At 37.9% G+C, this 24,707-nt stretch overlaps 1 protein-coding gene across 4 annotated transcripts in view; it reads left to right on the forward strand.

Annotated features, from left to right (window-relative positions):
• Positions 1–24,707, forward strand: part of PATJ (PATJ crumbs cell polarity complex component) — a 345,818-nt gene that overhangs the window by 168,830 nt on the left and 152,281 nt on the right. For all 4 annotated transcript variants that reach the window (XM_075998871.1, XM_075998878.1, XM_075998885.1 and 1 more), the window contains one exon: positions 22,627–22,823. In XM_075998871.1, the coding sequence (XP_075854986.1) occupies positions 22,627–22,823 (197 nt within the window). The remainder of the gene's footprint in view (positions 1–22,626; positions 22,824–24,707) is intronic.

Below are 24,707 nucleotides of genomic sequence, written 5' to 3' on the forward strand. Positions count from 1 at the left end.
CTTGTACAGAGGATACACTCAATAAATACTAAATGAATGAGCGAATGGATGAATATCAAGATATGTAAAATTTATGCAGAAGGCATGTTAAGTATGGAGGAGTTTGAGCATTGACTGTGTTCTTCTGTCTCTTGATATTTTATTCTTCTTGAAATACTTTTTTCAAATATCCTATTTGGAATTTAGTTTTGAGTTATTTGTACAAAGCTGTTTTATAGTTGACACATCAGATATGAGGCAAATCAGCCTAGATGTGTGGAGTAATTGGACAAGGTTTGTGGTGTGACGCTGCAAGGTTTTGAATGAAGTGAGACTTGTTTTTGTTGTTAGTGAAAGCCTGATCTTGTGATCTTTAAAAAGAATTAACTTGTTGATAAATCACAAGAGGACTAATCAGAAGACAGATTTGGGCTAGGCATGGTGACTCATGCCTATAATCTCAGCACTTTGGGAGGCTGAGGTGGGAGGATTGCTTGAGGCTAGGAGTTTGAGTCTAGCCTGGGAAACATAGCAAGACCCCATCTCTACAAAATTTTTGAAAAATTAGCAGGGCATAATAGCATACACCTGCAGTCCTAGCTACTTGGGAGGTTTAGCCTGGAGGATCACTTGAACCTGGAAGTATACTTGCAAATCAAGTATTTAATCTGTTAACTGAGTGCTTTACTATGTGCTGTTTTATGTTTATCTAGATATACTAAGTTAAGAACCTTCCTTTTATTCTGAAAATCTTGATTTTTCTAAAGTTTCTTTTGATAGTTAAAATATAGTTTTACTAATTTAACCTTAAATTATCTCTAAGATTTGAACTTTTTATTCAAGGAAAGATATCTTTAATAAGCATTCAATACCTGATCTTCATAGGATTGACTTGATTAGGCATTAGAAAGAAGATAAGAAGAGTGCTAAATACATTGAAGGAAATGTGTGTGCTTTATAATTTGTAAACGGGACAGTGATTTATGTTAAAGTATCGATTCTGTCCTTTACTAGCTGATGTTCTTGGGCAGTTCATTTAATCCCAGCCTCGTTGTTTCTTATTTCTAGAAAGGTCTGGTGAAGTATTAAATGAGATAATTTATCGGAAGGTAACTGTCACTCAAAAGGCAGCATCTGTTGTGATAAATTTGAGTTTAGAATTGCCCATACAAGATTTGGGATTAGTCTTAATAGATGTTTCCTGGCTTGTTCTTCCTCTGCTGTGCTTTCACCTTTTCACTTTGCTTACTTCTTCCTCGCAGTACCATCCCCTCTCGTTTATCTTTTCTTTTATCTTGTGAGAAAAGCAGTTGTTCACCAATGTGCAGGATCCTTCCAGGTTCTCACAGCTGCATTCAGAGTGTGATCAGCCTTAAGACGAGACACAGATGAGAACATGCTGGCTACCATGCCTGAAATGATTTTTTCCACGTTACCATCTCAGCTCTCCCTGAAAAAAAGGCCAAAAAGACATTAAAGCCCACACGGGTAAAGCATTAAACAGTGCAAAACCACCAGGGAAACCAGAGAGAAAACAAGTATCTGTTACTCTGTGGGAAGGATATGGATGGTGGGTGTTACTAGTTTATTTTGACAGCCTTTGGTATATTTTCTATATCTTTATTAAACTCATCTTAGCTACAAGTGTTTTCAGAATTTAGTCTTTTTGCTAGCTTCTTTAGGTGTGTGGAATAGATGCTTCCTCTCACTCAGCAGTTTTTCTGTAGAATACGGCTGTGGTCTCCTTCCTAACTCTCAGTGGTCATTTTGGCAAATGCAGGTCTAGATCACAACGTAACCTTAAATACACATTCAGGAGTTAACTTCTTTTTTAACAGACTCTATTTATTTTATTGTGATAAAAAAAATACATAAAATGTATCATCTTAACTCTCTTTCAGTGCACAATTTGGTAGTATTGAGTATGTTTACATTGTTGTAAAACAGGCCTCCTAACCTTTTTCCTCTTCCCAAATGGAAATTCTGTACCCATTAAACAGCTCCGTATTTTTCACACGTTTTATAACAATTCCTTTCTCCACTACCTCTAGCCCCTGGTGACCACCATTTTACTTTCTATTTCTATGCCTTTGACTATTTTAGATACTTCACGTAAGCAGAATCATACAGTATTTGCCTTTTGTGACTGGCTTATTTCACTTACCATAGTGAAATAAAGTTCATCCATGCTGTAGTTTGTGACGGGTTTCCTTCCTTTTAAAGGCTGTGTAGTGTTCCATTGTCTGTACATACCACATTTTGTTATCCATGCATCCGTCTTTGGACACTTGGGTCGATTCCACCTCTTGGCCATTGTAAATAGTGCTGCTGTCCATACAGGGGAGCAAATATCTCTTTGAGACCCCCACTTTCAGTTCTTTTGGAGATATGCCTAGACATGAGATTGCTGGAGGTGTTTTTAATCTTTTGAGGTATTGCTATACTGTTTTCCACAATGGTTGCACCATTTTAAAATCCCACCAATCGTGTTCAAGGGTTCTATTTTCTTCACATCCTCGCCAACACTTGTTACTTGCTGCTGCTGTTGTTTTTTCTCTAATAGCCATCCTCATGCACGTGAGGTGATTTCTTATTGTGGTTTTGATTTGCATCTCTCTGATGGACGATGAGGGATGTTGGGCATCTTTTCACATCCTTGACCATTTATATGCCATCTTTGAGAAATGTCTATTCATGTCCTTTGCTCATTTAAAAAATCAGGTTATTTGGATTTTTTGTTGAGTTATGGAAGTTCTTTATATATTCTGGATGTTATTCCCTTATCAGATATGATTTGTAAATATATTCTCTCATTTCCTAGGTTGCCATTTTACTCTGCTGATTATGTGCTTAGGTGAACAAAAAGTTTTAGATTTTGACTTAGTATTGTGTATCTATTTTTGCTTTTATTGCCTGTGCTTTTGGTGTTATTAATATATCGAAGAAATCTTTGCCAAATCCAATGTCTTAAAGCTTTTCATCTAGTTTTTTTTTCCTAATGTATTTTATAGTTTGGGGTAACAGCCGCCTGCCTGCCTGCCTGCCTGCCTGCCTGCCTGCCTGCCTGCCTGCCTGCCTGCCTTCCTTCCTTCCTTCCTTCCTTCCTTCCTTCCTTCCTTCCTTCCTTCCTTCCTTCCTTCCTTCCTTCCTCTCTTTCTCTCTTTCTCTCTTTCTCTCTCTCTTTCTCTCACTCACTTTATTTTGTAGAGCAGTTTTAGGTTCACAGCAAAATTGAGCAGAAAGTACAGAGTTCCCAACATGCTTTGTGCCCCCATATACACACAGCCTCCCCCACTATTAATACCCTGCACCTGAGTGCAGTGATTTGTCATCATCTATTAACCAACACTGACACATCATTGTCACGTAGAATCCATAATTTTCATTATATCTTGGTGTTGTACATGCGATATAGGTTTAGACGAACCATAATGGCATGTATCCATCATATAGTATCATGCAGAATAGTTTCACCGTTCTTAAACTCCTCTATGTTCCACCTGTTCATCCCTTTCTCCCCACGAGAGGTTAACTTTCAATCAAGAATATTTTTAACTATTTTGAAGATACCACCATCAAAGTATTCAGTGCCCAAACTGTAGAACTGTAAGATACCCCTGAGATTTTTAGTCACCTGGTGTAATAGTCACTGAAGTAGAAATTTAATCAGGGTTATATTCCCTTTCTCACAATCTTTATTAATAAAAGCTTTAAAACCAAAAAACATTATTTAAGAAAATTGCCAGCTCCTTTGCATCCATTTAGAACACAATGTATTTTAAGGTTTTATCACAATTCTTTTTTTGACCATTTTACAAATTCTCTTAAAGCATGCAAGATTATTTCTGTTTAACCCATGGCTAGACTGAGGCTGGACTATGGTAAGTGATTTGCCTGATTTCATGACTAGAACGTAGAGTCCAGATTCTTAATCCCAGGTCTGTGTTGTCTCTCTCTGTTCTACCTTGTTGCCTTTTCTCTTGGCCTTGAAAACATGAATGTGTTGTCAGCCCGTCGCAGAAGTAAATGAGATCTTGCTAGTGACTTATATCTTTGCCCAAGCTCCTTGTAAACAAAACCTCATAGAATCTGATGTACAATAGGATGAAATTGCTAAACATAAATATTTGTTCAATAAAAATAAAATTATTTGAACAAAAATAATTATGTTTAGATCACACAGATTGAGTAGCCTTTATGTGAAATGCTTAGGACTAGAAATGTTTCATATTTCAGATTTTTTCCAGATTTTGGAAAATTTACATATACATAATGAGATTTCTTATGGATGGGACCTAAGTCTAACATGAAATTCATTTGTGCTTCTCATACCTCTTATACACATAACCTGAAGGTAATTTCATATAATATTTTAAGTAATTTTATGCATGAAACAACGTTTTGACAGTGACCTGTCGCATGAGATCAAATGTGGAATTTTCCATTTGTCATATAGGTGCTCAAAAAGTTTCAGATTTTGGAATTTTGGATTAGGGACGCGCAACCTGCATTATAACAAATTATAAAATTGGTGTTCTTTCTCATAGAACTATTTTAAAAGGTCTCATGGGATATTTTCTTGTTATCATTTAAAAATTAAATATTAAAGGCCAGATAAGGTGGCTCACACCTGTAATCCCAGCACTCTGGGAGGCTGAGGTGGGAGGATCACTTGAGGTCAGGAGTTTGAAACCCTCTTGAGCAAGAACGAGATCCCATCTCTAAAAACAAAATAGAAAAAAATTAGTTGGGTGGTGGCTAGTGCCTATAGTCCCAGCTACTCTGGCAACTGAGGCAGGAGGATCACTTGAGCCCAGGAGTTTGAGGTTGCAGTGAGCTATGATCACTCCACTGCACTCTAGATAGGGCGACAAAGTCAGACTCTGTCTCAAAAAATAATGATAATAATTATTAAATATTAAAATAATGCATGCAGCCTTGTGCCTTTACTCAAACTCTCATAGCTTGTTTACTCATTTGTAAAATAAATGACAATATTTTTAAAAAAACAATGCTATGTAATGAAAACAGGGTTTTTTTTTTGATACTTTAAGGAGCACTATGAGAAATAAGGAAGGAAAATTTTGGCTGATGAGGAATAAACTTCAGGCACATATAGCTACTAGGTGCTAGGAATTAAGTTAAGTACTTTACATTCTTTAATTCTGTGTTTTCAGATTCCTATGGCAAGAAAAGTGATTGTTCTTATTTTAAAGATGGGGAATGTGAAGTTAAGTGATTTGCAGGAGGCCAGAAGGTGCCACGTGGCATCAGTGGAATTTGAAAAGTAGTTCTTTAGACTGCACCATGTCTTTTCAGTGAAGATCTTTCTGACTCTAAAGCTTGTCTACTTTTTTCTGATTGACTCTGCTTCAACAATACCTAAAAGATAGTCTTTCTAATAATGATGAAACATCTGAATGATCCAGACTATCAGTTTAACCTTGGAGTTTTATTATAATTTAATTCTAGGGAAAATAAAAATATTAACTTGAAATTTTGATTAACCTAATAACCTATTTCTTGACCAATTCAGATAATGACAAATTTGCAAGTTCATGTTTCTGTAATTTATTCATTTATTTCAGCTGCACCTACTCTGGGCCAGGAACTCTGCCTACACAAAACAGAGTTAGTTTCTTCTCTCGTGGAGCTGACAAGATAGCAGAGACACTAGCAATAAATGATTAAAGATGACACAACAAAGTACTGTCAAGTCTCGGTTGGGATTCTACTTCCTTCCTGAACCTTGTTCTGATAGTTATTGGAAATAATACATATGTACAGGGCCCTGGACAAACAGCCTGACTGTTTTGTAAGCAGGTGTACAGAGGGAAGTTTGCTTCCACAGTATTAGTCACTAAGGGGACCAGGTCAGCTTGGCAAATATCATGTTATAACCCCTTTCCTACATTCTACAGTTTCCTTTAATTATTGGACACTACCATTTTTCCCCCTCCAGAAAATATAATTAAACACCTAATGCTGTCAGTGCCACTGCTGATTACCATGATCTGGTGCCAGTGTGGAGCTTTGTTGAGCATTATTGCATGACTGAGCTGGAACGAGGCTTAGGTTTTTTATGCAGTATTCTTTGGTGTGCATGATAATTACATAGAGGGAGTGTATATTCAGAGCAACTTGAATTTATGCTCTCGGGTTGCAAAAATAAAATTAATAAAAGAAAATTACATGGAGATTTGTTTTTATTTTTTAAAAAAACACGTGACTCCCTGGCCCTATCCCTAGAGATTTAAATTTTATAAATATGATACAGAGCCCAGACACCAGCATTTTATAGAGAAGTACCTCTGGTGATTCAGGGAACACACTTTGGGAAACTGGTTTTGGTATAATGGACTCTCGTATGAGAGGCCTCAAAGGACATTTCTATCACGGCTGACAGTGTGAACCTGACAGATAGTGTTAGTAGGGGTGCATATGTGCGTCTTTCCTAATTAGGGTGGATAAACTTTCCTCTCTATTAAACTAGTTTCATTTTATGTTTTAAGCCTAAAGGTAGTTAATAACCTTATACTTTATAGATTGATCATTTGCCAACTACATATCCCCCATTAAATGATTGCCTCAAAGATACCCCACATCTCTCTTTACCAGAGGGATTTTGCAGAATAGTCAGTTTTTTCAGGCATGAAATAAAGAAGGAACTGGGATGAAATCTGTGGAAATGAGAGATGAAGATAGCCCACCTGTAACTTCAGACCTGACCCAATTGCTCCAATATCTGAGATTTAGAAGAGTAAAACTGGCCTGATGCATGAGGAGTTCTGGATTATAGTCTCTGTTTTGCCATTCATTTTCAGTGATTTGGAAATCTCTATGATCTTTGGTGGCCTTGACTGTGAATGTTCTGGACTGGTTTCTTTCTCTCGCCAAACTAAGTGTGATTCTTAGAGCTTAAGTACTAATTGCAGAAGTTGAATCTTTGTCTCCTTTCATGGGACTGAAAGAAAGATCCCAATCACAAAACTTTTTGTGCTTTTGATAGTACCTAAATCAGCCCTTATACTTTCATCTTTACATCACTAGCAAGTGGCATAGTGCCTGGCAGGAGGGTTACTAGAGGCCAGCGGTTTGAGACCACACTGAACAAAAGCAAGACCCCATCTATACAAAAAATAGAAAGACTGTTGGGCGTGGTGGCACACAGTGATAGGCTCAGCTACTTGGGAGGTTGAGGCAGGAGGATTCCTTGAGCCCAGGAGTTAAAGGTTGCAGTGAGCTATGATGATGCCACTGCACTCTGAGAGAGAGTGAGACCCTGTGAGCTATGATGATGCTACTGCACTCTAAGAGAGAGTGAGACCCTGTGAGCTATGATGATGCCACTGCACTCTAAGAGAGAGTGAGACCCTGGGTGAAAGAGTGAGACCCTGTCTCAAAAAATTTTTTTTGATTCTTCTAGTTGGCTGTCTGACTTTAGTCCTTTTAAATTTGTAGTTGATTTTCCTTTCTATTTTTATATTTAATATGGATTGAATTTTTTAAAAGTAAGGAAACGATTTAACTTCTTCCAGGTATTTTTTCTTTTTTGGGTTCTTTATATATTACCTTTCGTTCAGTTCTAGCCCATCATTAACCTAAAGATCATTGACTCCAAAGCCAAATCTCTGGGTGCAAATTCTAGCTTTACCATTCACTACTTGTATTAGTTACCATGAAAGTTACCTATCCTTTGTGTGCTTTAGTTTCCTCTTCCGTAAAATTGGGGATGATAATACCTATTCGAGTTTTCATAAAGATTAAATGAGTTAAATTATAATAAAGTGCTTAGAACAGTGTCTGGCACATCGTGGTATATAAATGTTAGTGATTATTATTATGCTTAATTTTAGTTCCCATGTTTATGTTTTTCAGTTGTTAATTTGCATCTATAGGTTTGTGTGCTATTATCAAGCTTATATACCAGCAAAAAATATCTAAGGGGGAAGTCTGTTTATTTGTTATAATGTCAAATATAGTTTCTTTATCATGACTTGTTTTCATTGTTTCCTCTGTTTGATCTGGGTATTCATATGCTGTTTCTTTTGGTTAGTTTTGGTTTTCTTTCATATATTTTCACTTCCCAAATCTGAAGGTACTAATTAACTCTCAGAGAATTAAAAGTTGAGACTGCATAAGAAAATAGATTGAGATGTTTATCATACCCAATTTTTTTAAATGTGGGATTGTTATATTTATAGAAAAATGTTTTAAAATATTTTCTCCGTATCATATTATTCTTTGTTATTTGGAAACAGACCAGGTATCTAAATGCTTCTGAAATTGTATTAAGTCATTATTCCAGTGTGTTGAACATTTTCTATTAAAATACTGGGCAGTGACTTGAATTAAGTTTCTTTCTTGGAAGAAAGGCTCTGTTACTTAGCAACATCTAATATCCTATGATGATAGGAAAACACTCTGTGACCATAATGGAGAAATCTTATTGGCTTTCTTGGACAAGAAAAGGCATTTGATGCTTTGATATAGAATTATGAACAACTTGGGATTCCTTTCTCCAGATAACATTGTCATGGGCTAGAAAATCCGTGTTTAACACAAGCATGACTGTTCAGCTGAGTCAAAACACTGTTCTCTCTCTCCAATTATTCTAGTCTGATGTTCATTCAAGGATACTTGAATAAAGCCTGGTGTCCAAAGACATAGGTCACTTATCTCCTCATCTCTGATTTTTATTTAGAAATGGAAGGGCATCTAGGTTATTTGAAATAGAATCTGCTGCCATTTGACTAATACATAGTGACAGTGTAGTAGAAAAGAAATATCTTTTCTTCCCATCTTAGGTTCATGACTGAGGCCCCTCTAACAAAAGACAGATTAACAGGAACAAAGCATATAAATTTATTTAATATAAATTTTATTTGACATGGGAGCCTTCATAAGGAAAGAAAGCCCCAAAGAAACAAATAAACCTGTATAATTTTTATGTTACATTTGGTGAAGAAGGGGATAGTCATGGAGAAGTGTGATTGGACAAAGGGAGTATGATCTAATGGTGATAAAATAGGGGGAACTTAGCAAGACCTGTCTGTTCAGATTTTTCTCTGTGTCCTGGTCTTCCTGGGATCAGAAAAATCCTTCCTAGGTTTTATAATCTGCTTCAGGGAAGAAGAGGGGAAGGTGAGAGCGACTTTCCTGCTTCTGCTATTTTGCCAAATGCCAAGGTACCATATTTTGAGGTAATGTGTCCTCAGTCCCATCAAAAGTCGATGGAAATCATTATAAACATTGGCTGTTTAACACAGATATTTCTTGGAACTATCAGATATGGTAAGATTCTAAATCGTTATAACACTTTTGATATTTTGTTGCCAAAAGCTATTACTTTTACAATTGGTAGAGGTGTGTGGATGGGCGTTTGTAGTATAAGCAACAAAATATGGGTTCATTGGATTTTTTGTCTCTTAATTTTTAGGAGAGAATTTTATTGGCTTCATGTAAAAGAATACTCTTGACTCTACCTCTTTAAAAAGAGGTATTTTTAATGAAATTGAAATGAGTAAATTTTAAGAAAACCATTCTCTTTATACATTTTTTTCCCACTTATCCTCCTTTCACCCCCCCATGGGTTGCCATGGAAACGGCTCTCAGCAGCCCTAGAGCAAATGCCAGGCCGTGTGGGGTTCCCCTGCGGTGGAGCCACATGTCTGATGCTGCAGAACAGTTTGTGCTGACTCAGCCGCACTCAGGAGGAGAGCGCCACTGTTTCTCTCCAAATTTCGAACTAAAAATTAAACTCGCATGTGGTGTCTTGACTTTTCAAAAATGAGAATTCATATCTGCTTTTTGTATGCACACACTTTGTTTTCCTCCTCCCCTTTTGAAATTCTGGTTCACCTTTTGTTATACGTACTGAACAGAAGCAGTTATAAGGGAGCCTGTAGGAAACCCATGAGATTTTGGAGGGAGGAAGGCAACTCAGGAGGGTGGGAGGGAGAGGAAGAGTAATCTGTTAGACAGAACCTCTTATTTAATCCTGAGGCGTGACTGTGGAGACAGAGATAGTCTCCATGCTAGATTAGTCTTGTGAAGGGAATAGTTAAAGGCTGCCTTACATTTAATATCTGTGACTTTGTGATTGACTGTCATGCACTGCATGGGAGATTAGTCTGCAGTTTACAAACCCAGTGGCCCCTGACCACCTCATTACAAAGAGAAATTTTTAAACTTTACCCCAGACTTAGTGGCTCAGAATCTTAACTGGTGGGACCCAGTTGTGATTCTGTTTTATAATCTCCAAGGGTGATACTGTTACAGCCCAACCAGGTTCATTGCTTGCTGCTCAAGAGGAAGCAAATATGCAGAGACAGCAGGGGTTACACTGGAGAAAGTGTTTAATTTTGCAGGTGCCATGCAAGGAGAAGGGAGGTAATTCTCAAATCTATCTCCCTAAGAATTTGAGAGAAAGAGTTTTTAAAGATAGTTTGGCAGACAAAAAGGCTAGGCAACTGGGTCTGCTGATTGGCTGGGTTCAGGTGGATCATAGGGGTGTATAAATTGTCTTCTTGTGCTGAGTCAATTCCTGGGTGGGTTGCAAGACCAGTTGAGTATGGGCCACTGGTCTGGCTGGTCCACCAGAATGCAGGGCCTGGAAGATATCTCAAAAACTAGCCTCAGGTTTCACAAGGGTGATGTTATCTATGGGAGCAATGAAGAAAGCTAAGAATCTTTATGATCATCAGCTATATGACTCCTGAGTAGTAAGCACTTATGGGAAAGCAAGCTAGGGAACAGCGGTTGATTGTATATATACTTTACGCCTATACCTTTGCAGGGTTCAGGCCCCTACCACAGTTCCCACCTTGTAGCACTTTATGCATTTTATAAACGGCAGTTTCGGCTAGGCGCAGTGGCTCACGCCTGTAATCCTAGCACTCTGGGAGGCTGTGGCAGGAGGATCACCCAAGGTCAGGAGTTCGAAACCAGTCTGAGCAAGAGCGAGACCCCGTCTGTACTAAAAATAGAAAGAAATTAATTGGCCAACTAAAAATACATAGAAAAAATTAGCCAGGCATGGTGGCACATGCCTGTAGTCCCAGCTACTCAGGAGGCTGAGACAGAAGGATCGCTTGAGCCCAGGAGTTTGAGGTTGCTGTGAGCTAGGCTGACGCTATGGCACTCTAGCCCGGGCAACAGAGTGAGACCGTCTCAAAAAAATAAAAAATAAAAAAAAGAGCAGTTTCAATATTTTAGGTAGTATCTTTTCCTCACCCTTTGCAAAGTTCGTGGCTAAGACCCCTATAACAAAAAGGAGATTGACAAGAGAAAATCATAACAAATTAATTTAACCAAAATTTTAAATGACAGGAGAGCCTTCAAAAGTGAAGACCCAAAGATCCAGGGAAAACTTGTCAAAACCACCAGGGGGTTTTGGCCTAGGTCTAGTTGATCTTTGCACAAAGATCCGATTATTGAGATAATGAGCATCACCAAGGAAGAAAGGAATTTTTAATAGGACAGACTTCTTGTCAGTGTCCAGAGAAGGTGCCTTAAAGAAGGGGTCCCATGCCTTGGGGCATGTTGTGGGCAGTGATGAATCTTGGTGAGTCTCAGCTCCTTTGTCTTTCAAAAAATCTACAATTTCTGGGAAACAACTCCAAAGTTTGAGTAGTTAAGAGAGAAGATTATAAAAACAATACAGGGATCCTTGAAATTTGTTCATAGAGTAGGGATCATTTTTGTATGGCCGGTCAAGCAGAAAAGTATGATTGAAGGACAAAAGGGTGTGATCTGATGGTAATGATCTGGGGGACTCAGCAAGGCCTGTTTGTTCACATTCTTCTTGGCATCCCTGTGTGACTTTCCTTCCCTCTGGGTCAAAGACAGGACACCTGTTACATAAGGATCCGTAGGGGAGAAGGGAGGGAGATGGTCAGAAAGTAACCTTCCTGGGCTTCATGGCCTGCTTCAGGGAAGAAAGAGGGGGAGAGGGGAATTCTAGTTTCTGTGGCTTCCTTCAGAGCGACGGAGGCCGAAGAAGGTCAGAAAAAAATCTTCCTGTTTCTATGGTTTTCTCAACTTCCTTCAGTGTAAGTAAAATATGGCCATGGTGCCATATTTTGGGGTATTGTATTTTGAACCCTGACAGTAGCAATAAATCTAAGTCTGCAAGATAATCTAAGGAGACTAGGCCTAGGAACCATTGTTTCAGCTCCCTTAAGGGAACCTCTTATTTTTCAAGATTCTACTTGTCTGAGATATGGCTGTGGTGTGATGCACAGATCGCAGCACTTGCATCCATTCAGCAGACCTGACCCTAAGGCTGGCCAGAGTATTTCACCTCTCTGAGTAACACTCAGCTCACCTGCAAACTGAGGTATTTGCAAAGGTGTGGGGAGCAATCAACGACAAGGTGAACTGTGAAATGCTTCTTTGATATAAGGAGGTATCATGACAATCTGAGGATTCTTGAGATAGCTTCTTAAACTGAGGGAGAAATTTGAAGTCTTTTTTTTTTTTTTTTTTTTTGAGACAGAGTCTCGCTTTGTTGCCCAGGCTAGAGTGAGTGCCATGGCATCAGCCTAGCTCACAGCAACCTCAAACTCCTGGGCTCAGGCAATCCTCCTGCCTCAGCCTCCCGAGTAGCTGGGACTACAGGCATGCGCCACCATGCCCAGCTAATTTTTTCTATATATATTAGTTGGCCAATTAATTTCTTTCTATTTATATAGTAGAGACGGGGTCTCGCTCTTGCTCAGGCTGGTTTCGAACTCCTGACCTCGAGCAATCCGCCCACCTCGGCCTCCCAGAGTGCTAGGATTACAGGCGTGAGCCACCACGCCCCGGCCTTGAAGTCATTTTTTAAAATTATATTGGAGAAATTTCACATGACTTGGTAGAGAAAGAATTGAAGTACATACTAGGAAACTTTGGTTTCTAGCTATAGCTGCATAACATTATATGAGATCTTCAGTCTTATTTCTTTTTCTATAAAACAGAGTCCGAGGGTGAGTGTAGGGACTTGAAACAGAAGGTAACTTTATATGATTTCTGAGTTTGTTTTAGCTGAATTGAAAGTCTGTAATTGTATGATGTGATGAAAACACAGCTAGGAGTCTCAATAAGAATTGTAGGATAACCTAAATTCTGAGGCCTAAAAATGTTAACAGCAAAGATTCAACTGAAGCATGTGTTACTGAGCACTTGGTGCTTTCACTCTCTTTCTTACTCTTCCTGCTTTATGATACATAGAAAAAAATGATAGACTGTAAACCTTTTTGCTTTTCAAGGTTTTTTTTTTTCAGTTTAATAGGTTTTAAAAGGTAATGTATACGTAGTAATTTGTTTTTCTAGTAGCACTAATGGATTTTGTTGATTTTTTTAAATACAAATCTAAAGAATAAACTTGCACTTCTTTTAACTAAAAGAAGGCACTTTGTCTTTGGGGGAAAAATCATATATGTCTAAAGCTTTTAGGTCTCAAATCACATTTATGTAGAACTGCGTTGTTTGGGGCAGTGTTGGAACAGTATGTCTTAAGAATTGAAGAGGACCTTAGAAATCACTCATTTATACTTTCAGTGGGTGTAGATGGACCACTTAGTGTATGCCAGACACTTGTGGGCACAAAAGGCAACAGTGAGCTGGATGGACAAGGAGCCTCGTGGAGTCTATATTCTAGGAGAGAGAAGTAGAAAAAAATAAGAAGTCTTTTAAAAAGAGACTTTCGGGCAGTGCTGCGAAAACAGACAAAACAGGGTTTCTGTCCTTAATGTATCAATTACTAGCTGAGTGACCTTTTGCATGTTACCTATCAGCTTGTTTCTCATATCTGGAATGCAGAGATGATAATTCTTACCTATTAATAATACCTATATAGAAAAAACAACTTTTGGTAAAAATTGAAACGAGTTAAATTGGAATAAAGTTTTAAAAACCTGTTTAAATTTTTAAAAAATAAAATAAAAAAAAAATAATACCTATATAATATGGTAGTTTTTAGCAGGAAAGAAGAAAATTTATAGAAAAATTTTAACCTAGTTTCTGCAACTTAGCAGATCCCCAATAAGTTGTTATTAAAGTCTCGTAACTATGAGCATGCTCTGTCCACTCTTTCAAGTTCCAGGGTTTTGTTTTGTTTTTTTCCCCTGACCTTTATTCTGTTGAGCTTATCCCATTCTCCCACAAAAGAAAAAACAAGCCTAGACAATAGAAAATTCCATCTCTATAAAAAATAGAAAAATTAGCCAGGCGTAGTGGTGTACGCCTATAGTCCCAGCTACTCAGGAGGTTGAGGCAGGAAATTGCTTGAGCCAAGGAGTTTGGGGTTTCAGTGAGCTGTGCTGACACTACTGCATTCTAGCTGGGGTGACAAAATTGAGAACTTATCTCAAAAAAAAACCAAGAAAAAAATGTTAAGGAAAGCTGAATAACTCCTTTGTTAGAGTTTATGCAAATAAAGTCAGAAAAACTAGATGGAGTGGTATTAGAAATGTCAACTAAAATGAGGCCTTGGCATTATGCAGTAGAAGGTACACTTGACCAATAGATTGAGAGTTGATTGGAATACCTGTAATGGACAGTGTGGTTTGCAGATATTAGTTGTTTTTCCATACACTGATACGTAGTACTATAAAAAAAAAAAAAAGAAAAAAAAAAAATAGTTGTTTTTCCTGATGACTCGTTAAAATAGATGAGTGTCTTCAGCTGCCAGTATTTTCTCATAGCTCTTAATTTCTCTGAATTATAACTAATTATATGTATGCTTGTCTTCAGCGATAGATTTTGAAGTCCTTGAAAACAAACTCAGTATTGCATTTGCTTTGTATCACAAACTTGATATGAATTTGGATTTAACCAGTATTAGTTCATAGAATAAATGGGATCATAGTAATATCAAAAATATTGACCAGAAAAATAAAGCTGCTGGTTTCAAAAAGTCAGAATAGGCTGGGCATGGTGGCTAATGCCTATAATCCTAGCACTTTGGGAGGCCGAGGTGGGAGGATTGCTCAAGGTCAGGAGTTCGAAACCAGCCTGAGCAAGAGTGAGACCCTGTCGCTACTATAAATAGAAAGAAATTAATTGGCCAACTAATATATATAGAAAAAATTAGCTGGGCATGGTGGCGCATGCCTGTAGTCCCAGCTACTGGGGAGGCTGAGGCAGGAGGATCACATAAGCCCAGGAGTTTGAGGTTGCTGTGAGCTAGGCTGATGCCATGGCACTCTAGCCCAGATAAACATAAACAGTGTGACAGTTATTTTATAGTCATCTATTTGTGACACTGGTTGTTTCTTACTAGTTTCTCAATCATCTTTTTGTATTAATATTAATATATTATTCTTTGGCACAGATTGTCTGAACATGACCCATTTCTGAGTCAAAAATCCCTTGACTCAGAGAGTGAGAGTGAGATTCTGTCTCAAAAAAAAAAAAAAGTAATAATAATAATAATACCTTAGTCCCTTGGTGGAATATTGGTAAGGAAACCAATTTTTAAGTCATTGATAGGGTGGTAAAATATAAGTGGCAAAATTTGCTATTTTAACCATTTTTAAGTGTATTTTCAGTGTTAGGTACATTCACATTGTGCAATCATTTATATCCAGAACTTTGTTTTCCCAAACTGAAACTATAGAAAGAGTTTTTATCCCACACATGACTAGCACACAATTTTAAAGCTGCCTCAGTGGCCCGCATACCATGAGATAAACATTTGATCCAATAATGGTATTTCTCTCTACCTGCAGAAGATGATTCAGGGTCTCCTCACATGAGTAACTCAGAAGAGAATCAGGAGGAGAATGATGTCAGCCCCTTCCTCTGACAATTCCCATGGAAGGGCTGTGTGGCTTTTCTTCCTGCCTTCTGGGGGGAAACTTGGCTTCCTTTCACGAGTCCTAGTTTTCCTCAAGACAAAGTTAAGAAACGAGTAACTTTGTCATCAACTTAAGACTAACTTAAAAACTCAACGTAACTAAATCGTGGAAAGAAAATCATGGTTTTCTTTTTCCCCCTAACATTATTTGAACCTCTATGTCCTAGGTATTTTTAGGTGACATCTACTTTTAAAGCAAAAACCCCATTTACAAATAAGAAATCTGCAGTTCCTAGAGTTTCGGTGATTAGTCTAAGAGATTGGCTAGGACCTGATCTTAATTCTGACCTTTATCCCTCTCTCTCTCTTCTCTGCCGCAGTAACATGGGATAAGAGATTCGTCGTTCATAGCACAGTAAATTTGGTTATTCACCAGTTGTAAGGGAGCCATATTTTACCAAGAGAACATCTCTGTTGTCATTAATCATTTATATGTCTAAGCAATTCCATCTATAGTTAATGGCCACGAAAGTTACTTTTTTCCTCTAAAGGTTGTATAGATCAAATGAGTTTTGAACCTGGAAGCCTTTTAAATTAATCCAACACAAATTCCGTTCTCAACATCATTGGTTTTTTTCAGTCTTCAGGGGCAGAGGTTTGCATGAAAAATAATCCTTACTTTATGGCACGCCACCCACATTGGTCTGCTTGAGGTCTTTGGTTCTTCTTTGCTCTCTTTTATTCCTGTTCCTTTTCGCCCTCTATAAGTAACCATTCTAATGTGTTAAATGTTTTGTTTGTCTCTTTGCGTATGTGCTTCCAAAATATGCATTATGAGGTTCTTTAATGTAGTAATCCTGACTTGCTTAATGATATTACATAAGTGATATGGATTTTGTTCTGTTTTCATCCTTTTTCATTCAGCACTATTTTAAAAATCTCTTCGTGTTGCTACTTCTAATTAATTGCTTCTGAGTGCTGATAATACACTCTGATGTCCATCCACGACATTTCATGTGTCCTCTCTCCCAATGACAAACATTCAGATTACCTCCACCTCCTGCTATGTCAGGTAACATTACAGTGAACATCTTCCATTGTCCCCTTGAGACCTGTGTAAAAATTGTGTTAGGATATGTATACCCAAGAGGGGCATTGCTGCTTTACAGAGTGTGTATAAGCTTCATCTGATAAGTAGTGCTGAACTGCTCTCCAGAATGGCTGGCCAGTCAGCACTCCCAGCTGTGGAGCATGCCCTCACCTCTCCACTAAGGCTTAATGGTCCAGCTTTCGTGTGTTTGCCAGCCCAATGGTATATATCTCATTTACTTAATGTCTCCTTTAATATTTTGATATCTCATTTTCATTGGCATTTCCATACATAATCACTAAAGAATCTGAGCATTTCTTTACATGTCTGTCAGCCTTTTAAGAATGTATGTTTTAGCCAGATTTCTATTGGGGTTACCATTTTTTTGTACTTATTTGTACGAGTTCCCTGTATATTAATTCTTTGTTGACTTAAATTACTGCAAGTATCTTCTCATGTTATATTTTCTATTTATAAATTTAAGTTTGAAAGTATCCTTCTATTTTGCCAGCTGTTTGATTTTTAATCTTAAATAGGTATGCATTATCACATGCTTTTTTCTCCATCTAATAACATAATCTTTCAGCTTTCTCCTTTAGTTTACTAATGTGGTGATTTTCCTTGAAAACTTTTCTGATATTTAACTATCCCTGCATTCTGGGGTATACCCTTCTTCATAATATATTCTTAGGTTGAATCATATGAAATTGCTGGTTTTATAGGTCAAAAAATGGTCAAATATTGGCTATATCATAGAGTTCAAACTAAATATTTTTGGTACACTCGAATTAAATTGCCTTTTTAAATGTTTTTTTTTTCAAAGAGCTTTTTTATTATATAACATTAGGCAAAACTATTTAAAAGTCAATACATTTTTATTTGGGGAATTTCACATGTTGTGATTCCTTTCACTGCCCATCAAGGCCACTGTAGTTCTTCTAAAGCTGGAGTCAAGATTTATTGTCAAGATAGCTCTTTTTAAAAGAACTGATGCTGGCCGGGCGCTGTGGCTCACGCCTGTAATCCTAGCTCTTGGGAGGCCGAGGCGGGCGGATTGCTCAAGGTCAGGAGTTCAAAACCAGCCTGAGCAAGAGCGAGACCCCGTCTCTACTATAAATAGAAAGAAATTAATTGGCCAACTGATATATATATATAAAATTAGCCGGGCATGGTGGCGCATGCCTGTAGTCCCAGCTACTCGGGAGGCTGAGGCAGAAGGATCACTCAAGCCCAGGAGTTTGAGGTTGCTGTGAGCTAGGCTGACGCCACGGCACTCACTCTAGCCTGGACAACAAAGCGAGACTCTGTCTCAAAAAAAAAAAAAAAAAAAAAAAAAAAAAAAAAAAAGAACTGATGCTTATACCACAGTTGTCCTGTCAGTCCAAAATTCTTTTATTTTGGCTTCTGTCTCCACTTGAATATGGTCATACTGATGAAAACTTCAAAAATTTCCCCACCAAGAATCTTTGAGATCTAATTTCTTCAGGCAGTTTTACTTGAACATCATTTTTACAGTAGGTGGATCTGTCTGGTTCTCAGTTTGACACCTTCTCCAAACATGAATGTGTTCAAATCATATTCATTCCTCAGCTATTACACTCAAGAATAACACAGATCCTGTGGGATGTGCTAATACCTAAGGTTATAAAAAAAAAAAACCTATTATTAGGTCTTTCATAGTTTTAGCAACTGTCTTATAGTTTCTTCCCACAGATTTAGCAGTCTTGTGAGTTAGGCAAAATCACAGAGCTACGCTATGAGAAGTTTCTAGTGATCTTTGGCCACAGTAAGAGCCCCACTGGGGTAGACTTCAACAAATTAACTTTTTATGAAAAAGATTTTTACATCTCTGATCATAAGTTAAATACGACTCTAATCTTCTTTTGTTGATTTGTCTTTGATTTTGGAACCAGAATTAGAATTTTACCAGCCTCAAAAAATGAGGCAGGTAGCTTTTTAAAATGTTTTATCCATGTTCTGGAACAATTGACATAAGGTAAAAATTCATTATAACTTGAAATCTTATAGAATTCAAATGTAAAACTATCTAGCACTGAGTTTGTTATGCAAGAAAATAATTTTGACTATCATTTCAATTTCTGTAATATCTACTAGTCAATTGCAGTTTTTACATTTATTCTTGCACTAAATATGGTGGGGGGGTTGTTTCGTTTATTTTATTTATTTATTTTTTAGACAGTCTCGCTCTGTTGCCTAGGCTAGAGTGCCGTGGTATTAACCTAGCTACAGCAAGCTCAAACTCCTGGGCTTAAGTGATTCTCCTGTTTCAGCTCCCAAGTAGCTGGAACTACAGGCATGCATCACCACACCTGGCTAATTTTTTCTATTTTTGGTGGAGATGGGGTCTTGCTCTTGCTAAAGCTGGTCTTGAAATTGAACGGCTGGCCTCAAGAGATCCTCCTGCCTTGGCCTTCCAAGTGCTAGGATTACAGGTGTGAGTCACCGTGTCCAGCTGTTTAGTTTCTTGTTTCTAGAGACAGAGTCTCACTCTGTTGCCCAGGCTGGAGTGCAGTGGTGTGATCATAGCTCACTATAACCCCGAACCCCTGGTCATAAGCATTTCTCTTGCCTCAGCCTCCCAAGTAGCTAGGACTACAAGTGCATGCCACCACATCTGGCTAAATTTTTAAAACTTTTTATAGAAATAGGGTCTCTTTGGCCGGGCGCGGTGGCTCACGCCTGTAATCCTAGCACTCTGGGAGGCCGAGGCGGGCGGATTGCTCAAGGTCAGGAGTTCAAAACCAGCCTGAGTGAGACCCCGTCTCTACCATAAAAATAGAAAGAAATTAATTGGCCAAGCAATATATAGAAAAAATGAGCTGGGCATGGTGGCACATGCCTGTAGTCCCAGCTACTTGGGAGGCTGAGGCAGCAGGATTGCTTGAGCCCAGGAGTTTGAGGTTGCTGTGAGCTAGGCTGATGCCACGGCACTCACTCTAGCCTGGGCAAGAAAGCGAGACTCTGTCTCAAAAAAAAAAAAAAAAAAAAAAAAGAAATAGGGTCTCTTTATGTTGTCCAGGCTATTCTTGAACTCTTGGTTTCAAACAATCTTTCTGCCTTGGCCTCCCAAATTGCTGGGGTTATAGGCGTGAGCAACTGTGCCCAGCCAAATATGTATGGTATTTTTAATTTTTTGAGAAATATGCCTGCATAATGTAGATTTTAAAATGGGCTGACATAAGTTCATATTGATATGCCACTATTAATCATAATTTTCATTTAAAAACCCTGTCTGCAGTTATTTCCCTCTTTTCATTCTGTAATTTATTTGTATCATCTATTTTTTTCTTGTTCAGTTTTTGCCATCTATCTTATTAATGTTTTCCAAGAACAAGGTTTTAATTTCATTGACCTTTATGTGGTATTTTTCTTTTGTGTATTGTTTTATTTTGTTTGGTGGTAATAGTTCTATGTTTATTAGTAGATGCCCTTTGATATTTTCTCTGTTCTTGTTTCTTTGCATTTGCTATGTAGTTATTTTTCCAACTTCTTGGGTATAACACTGAACTTATTATTTTTAAACTTGTTTTGTGGTGAATTACTCAAAATCATAAATAGACTTCTAAGTTCTACTTTAACTGTGTCTCTCAAGTTTGATAGCTAGAATTATAATTTTTATTCAGTTGTAAATGCTGTATTTCTTAATTTCCTTTTTCAATCTTAAGCTTTTTACTAATCTTTATTTATTTATAAACACATGGAGTTTTAAGAGTTATCTTTTTGTTAAATTATAGTTTTGGTTTTATTGCACTGTGTTCCAAGAACACAGCCTCTGTGATGATGATTCTTTGAAAGTTATTCAAGTTTCTTTTATAGCCTGATGCATAGTCTGTTTCTGTACTTGTTCTGTGTTTTCTCAAAAATGTATATTTTCTGTCAGTTCTAGAGTTCTCTTATATCTACTATGTTGAGCCTATTGTCTTGTTAAAGTCCTCTATATCTTTTTTTTTTTTTTTAATTTCACCCCCGGCTTCACTTGACTAGCTATAAAAAATGGTTTTTGTTATGTTACAAGTTCTTTGTGTATTTTGCTAAATGCATTCTTAATAATAACAAGCTTGGTCAGTGAAAGTTCTTTATGATTCTCTTGAAAATCTTTGTAAAGCAGGCAGATTTATTCTCTTTCTAAAATAAGCCCCCACTTGTGCTTTATTCTTTTAATGTAAATTTATGCATAAAGTTGTTTTTATGAGTTTAAATTTATCTACTCACTTATAAAGCAGTGTTTGTTAAGTCTGTAATGTGATAGAATGGACTAGGCTGTCTTCCTCTCCCTTGTACCTTAAGACTAAGTTTTTGACTTGGCTTTCGATTTGCAAGGTTCCCTCCTAAGGACAGCAAACATAATATAAGTCAAGCCTAGGCTGAGCATCAAGAGTTCCAAGACTGTCACAATCTACCAACTCATTATGCAGCTGATGAGATGACTACTTCCAAGCACCGTAGTGGGCATGAAGCCCTTGAGGCCTGGCAGCGCACCTGGCCCGAGTTGGTGCTTGCTGCGTGGGGCACGTGACACGATTATAGCAGTGTCGTCCCACACTGATCTGCTCGTGTTGTTTTGTTGCACAGAAACATAACCAGCCATATCCTAAAATAGATAATTTACACCATAAAGTATAGTTAGCAAGGTGAGGCAGATGATGGAGTAAAAGGATTATAGAACACCTACCTATCAGCCATGAGCTTGTAAGTCCTTAAACCTGTATTTTATTTAACTTTCCCAACATCCATGAAATAGATATTTTCATGCCCATTTTACAGATGAAGGAATGAAACTCCATAGAGAAACTGTATTCATTGTTGGATATTGAGTAAGTGGTAGATTTGTGGATTGAATTCAGATCTGACAATTAAACCAACATCCTTAATTCCCCTTGCTTCTGCTCTCATAACCCAGTATTTTGTACCCTCTGTACATTTTTTTTTTTTTTTTTGAGACAGAGTCTCGCTTTGTTGGCCACGCTAGAGTGAGTGCCGTGGTGTCAGCCTCACTCACAGCAACCTGAAACTCCTGGGCTCAAGCAATCCTTCTGCATCAGCCTCCCAAGTAGCTGGGACTACAGGCATGCGTCACCATGCCCAACTAATTATATATATTAGTTGGCCAATTAATTTCTTTCTGTTTATAGTAGAGACGGGGTCTCGCTCTTGCTCAGGCTGGTTTCGAACTCTGACCTCGAGCAATCCACCCGCCTCGGCCTCCCAGAGTGCTAGGATTACAGGCGTGAGCCACCGCGCCCGGCTCCCTTTGTACATTTTAAAGAAATATAATTATTTAGAATTAATTGTTTTCTTTCCTACTGGATCACAAGTCCTAAGAGTAGAAAGCATTACTATTTTGTTCAGCACTGTGCCTCCAAAACCAGACACTTGGCTTGGCACACATCTGGCTCTCAGTTAATGTTTTTGTTTCCCTTTGTTATGGAGGGAGAGGAAAAGAACCATTCTAGAGCCAAGTGTGGTGGCACATGCCTGTAGTCCCAGCTGCTCAAGAGGCTGAGGCAGGAGGATCACTTGAACCCAGGAGTTTGGGGCTGTAGCGCGCCATGATCACACCTGTGAATAGTCACTGCACTCCAGCATGGGCGACGTAGTGAGACCCCCATTGCTCTAAGAAAAAATGTTAGTCAGGGTTAAAAACTAAAGGAACTATTGTAGAAGAATCATATTAAGGGTGGGGAAATGCTGACATCTTGATAATACAGATTCAACTGCTCTGTTTAATATTTTTAAATATTTTTTTAAATAGAAAAAATCAGGCAAAGATATGCAGATCTGCCTGGAGAACTGCACATTATTGAACTTGAAAAGGATAAAAATGGACTTGGACTCAGCCTTGCTGGTAACAAAGACAGATCACGCATGAGCATATTTGTGGTGGGAATTAACCCAGAAGGACCTGCTGCAACAGACGGACGAATGCGTATTGGAGATGAACTGTTAGAGGTGAGAGGCATATGTTTTTAATTTCTCTTCTGGTGAAGTGGAGGGGTGTAGTAAATGGTGTACAGGAACATGAGGTGAAACAGAAGAACATTGACAAATCATATTTCCTTCAACTACTTAAAATCATTTTCCAAAGGAAGAACAGAAATCATATTATTGCTTGCAAATATTATTTGCTGCTTGGGTAAACACTAATCTCGAAAAATATTTTAAGAGCTCTTAAGTAAAGTATCATGGAAACATTAAACGCATAGGACTGGTTTTTAAAATCAATTCAAAAATGTTTAAAACTAATTTGGTTCTATATTAATCTGATATTGTTCATTTTTATCAAAATGCTCTTTGGGTTTTGAATGAACCATAACTGTTGTTTTGTTTTTGTGGAAGCTGTTAGGGTCAACAAAAGCCTGTGAACTTGTCAGAAACAGTTGATGTGTGTGATTGAGGATGTGGGTTAAGACCACATATGTTCCTTATTTAGAAATAAGATAGAGATAAAAGAAGCTAAGAAGACGACTGATCTCTGAGAATTACTCTCTAGATGATTTCATCAATAACTTGAAAAAGTTATTCTTTCTAAACTTAAAGTCAGGGCTTTTGTTCTGATTTTGTCTTAGTTTCATATTCATTTGCTTGTTTATTCACTCATTCATTCAGTGAACATTTTTTTTTCATTACGTTATTTTTATTTTTATTTATTTTTTTATTTTAGCGTATTATGGGGGTACAAGTGTTAAGGTTACATATATTGCCCATGCCCCTCTTCCCCCTTGAGTAAGAGCTTCAAGCATTTCCATCCCCCAAACATTGCACATCTTACTCGTTGTGGTTGTATATACCCATCTCTTCCTCCTCCCTCCCACCCTCCCCACACCTGATAAATGTTACTCCTATATGTCCACAGCTAACATTTTTTAAGTGTCTATTAGGATCAGACACAGAAAAAGAGACGAATATATCCAGTCCTTTCACTAAAATAGCTCACTATCTAGGGGGAAAAAAGTAAACATCAAAAGATATTTGCACAACATAATGAAAAATATACTGATGCTAATGATAGTAACAGCTAATATATATTGGGCACTAGGCACCGTGACCTCTCTCACCGGTGAGGTCACAGAGTAAGTGATGGTGCGGGGTTCATCGTCAGGCCGTTTGACTTTTAGCTGTTTGTTAGCCCTAGTGCTCTGAGGCCTCTTGGATAAAATGTTCCAACATTAGGACATTGGGCGCTAAATCACAGACACTGAGTGTCAGACTGCTTAGGTGAAATGAGGGCTTACTCATTTTGCACTTCATAGTTTCCTCTTCAGACTCTGACTCAAAATAGAATTCACAGTCATCTATAATTTGACTTGCCTAATAATAACCACAGCCGCGGCTGGTCAAGTGCACATTTTTCTTACAAGCTCCAGTAGCTTCTCCCCACCTAAAACCTGTTTCCATGAAGAAGTCACTTCTGGGATTACTTTTCTTGTTCTTTTGTAATATAGCATCAGGCAGGGGACCCACTTTGGATAGTAGCAGTGACTAGCAGAACCATTAAATAAATAGAAGTCAAAGATGACTTTATGTATTAACCAGTAAAATTCACTGCTTCAAGTTTATTTCGTTTGGCTAATGTTTAGAGACTTCTCAGAGATGAGACGAAAGTTATGGTGGTGGGAATAAGGGTGAAAGTAAGAGCCCGTTACTGAGTTACTACCAGGACTGTACCTAGGCACCACGCACGTTTGAATTCAATGTTTTGTGTTTTTTTAAATTTTTTTTTATTTCGGCATATTATGGGGGTACAGATTTTAAGGTTTCAATAAATGCCCTTTCCCTCCCTACCCCCACAAGTGAATTCAATGTTTTTAAGAGCCCAATATGGTAAACACTACT

Source organism: Microcebus murinus, chromosome 2 (genome assembly GCF_040939455.1).
Source record: "Microcebus murinus isolate Inina chromosome 2, M.murinus_Inina_mat1.0, whole genome shotgun sequence".
Taxonomy (NCBI): domain Eukaryota; kingdom Metazoa; phylum Chordata; class Mammalia; order Primates; family Cheirogaleidae; genus Microcebus; species Microcebus murinus.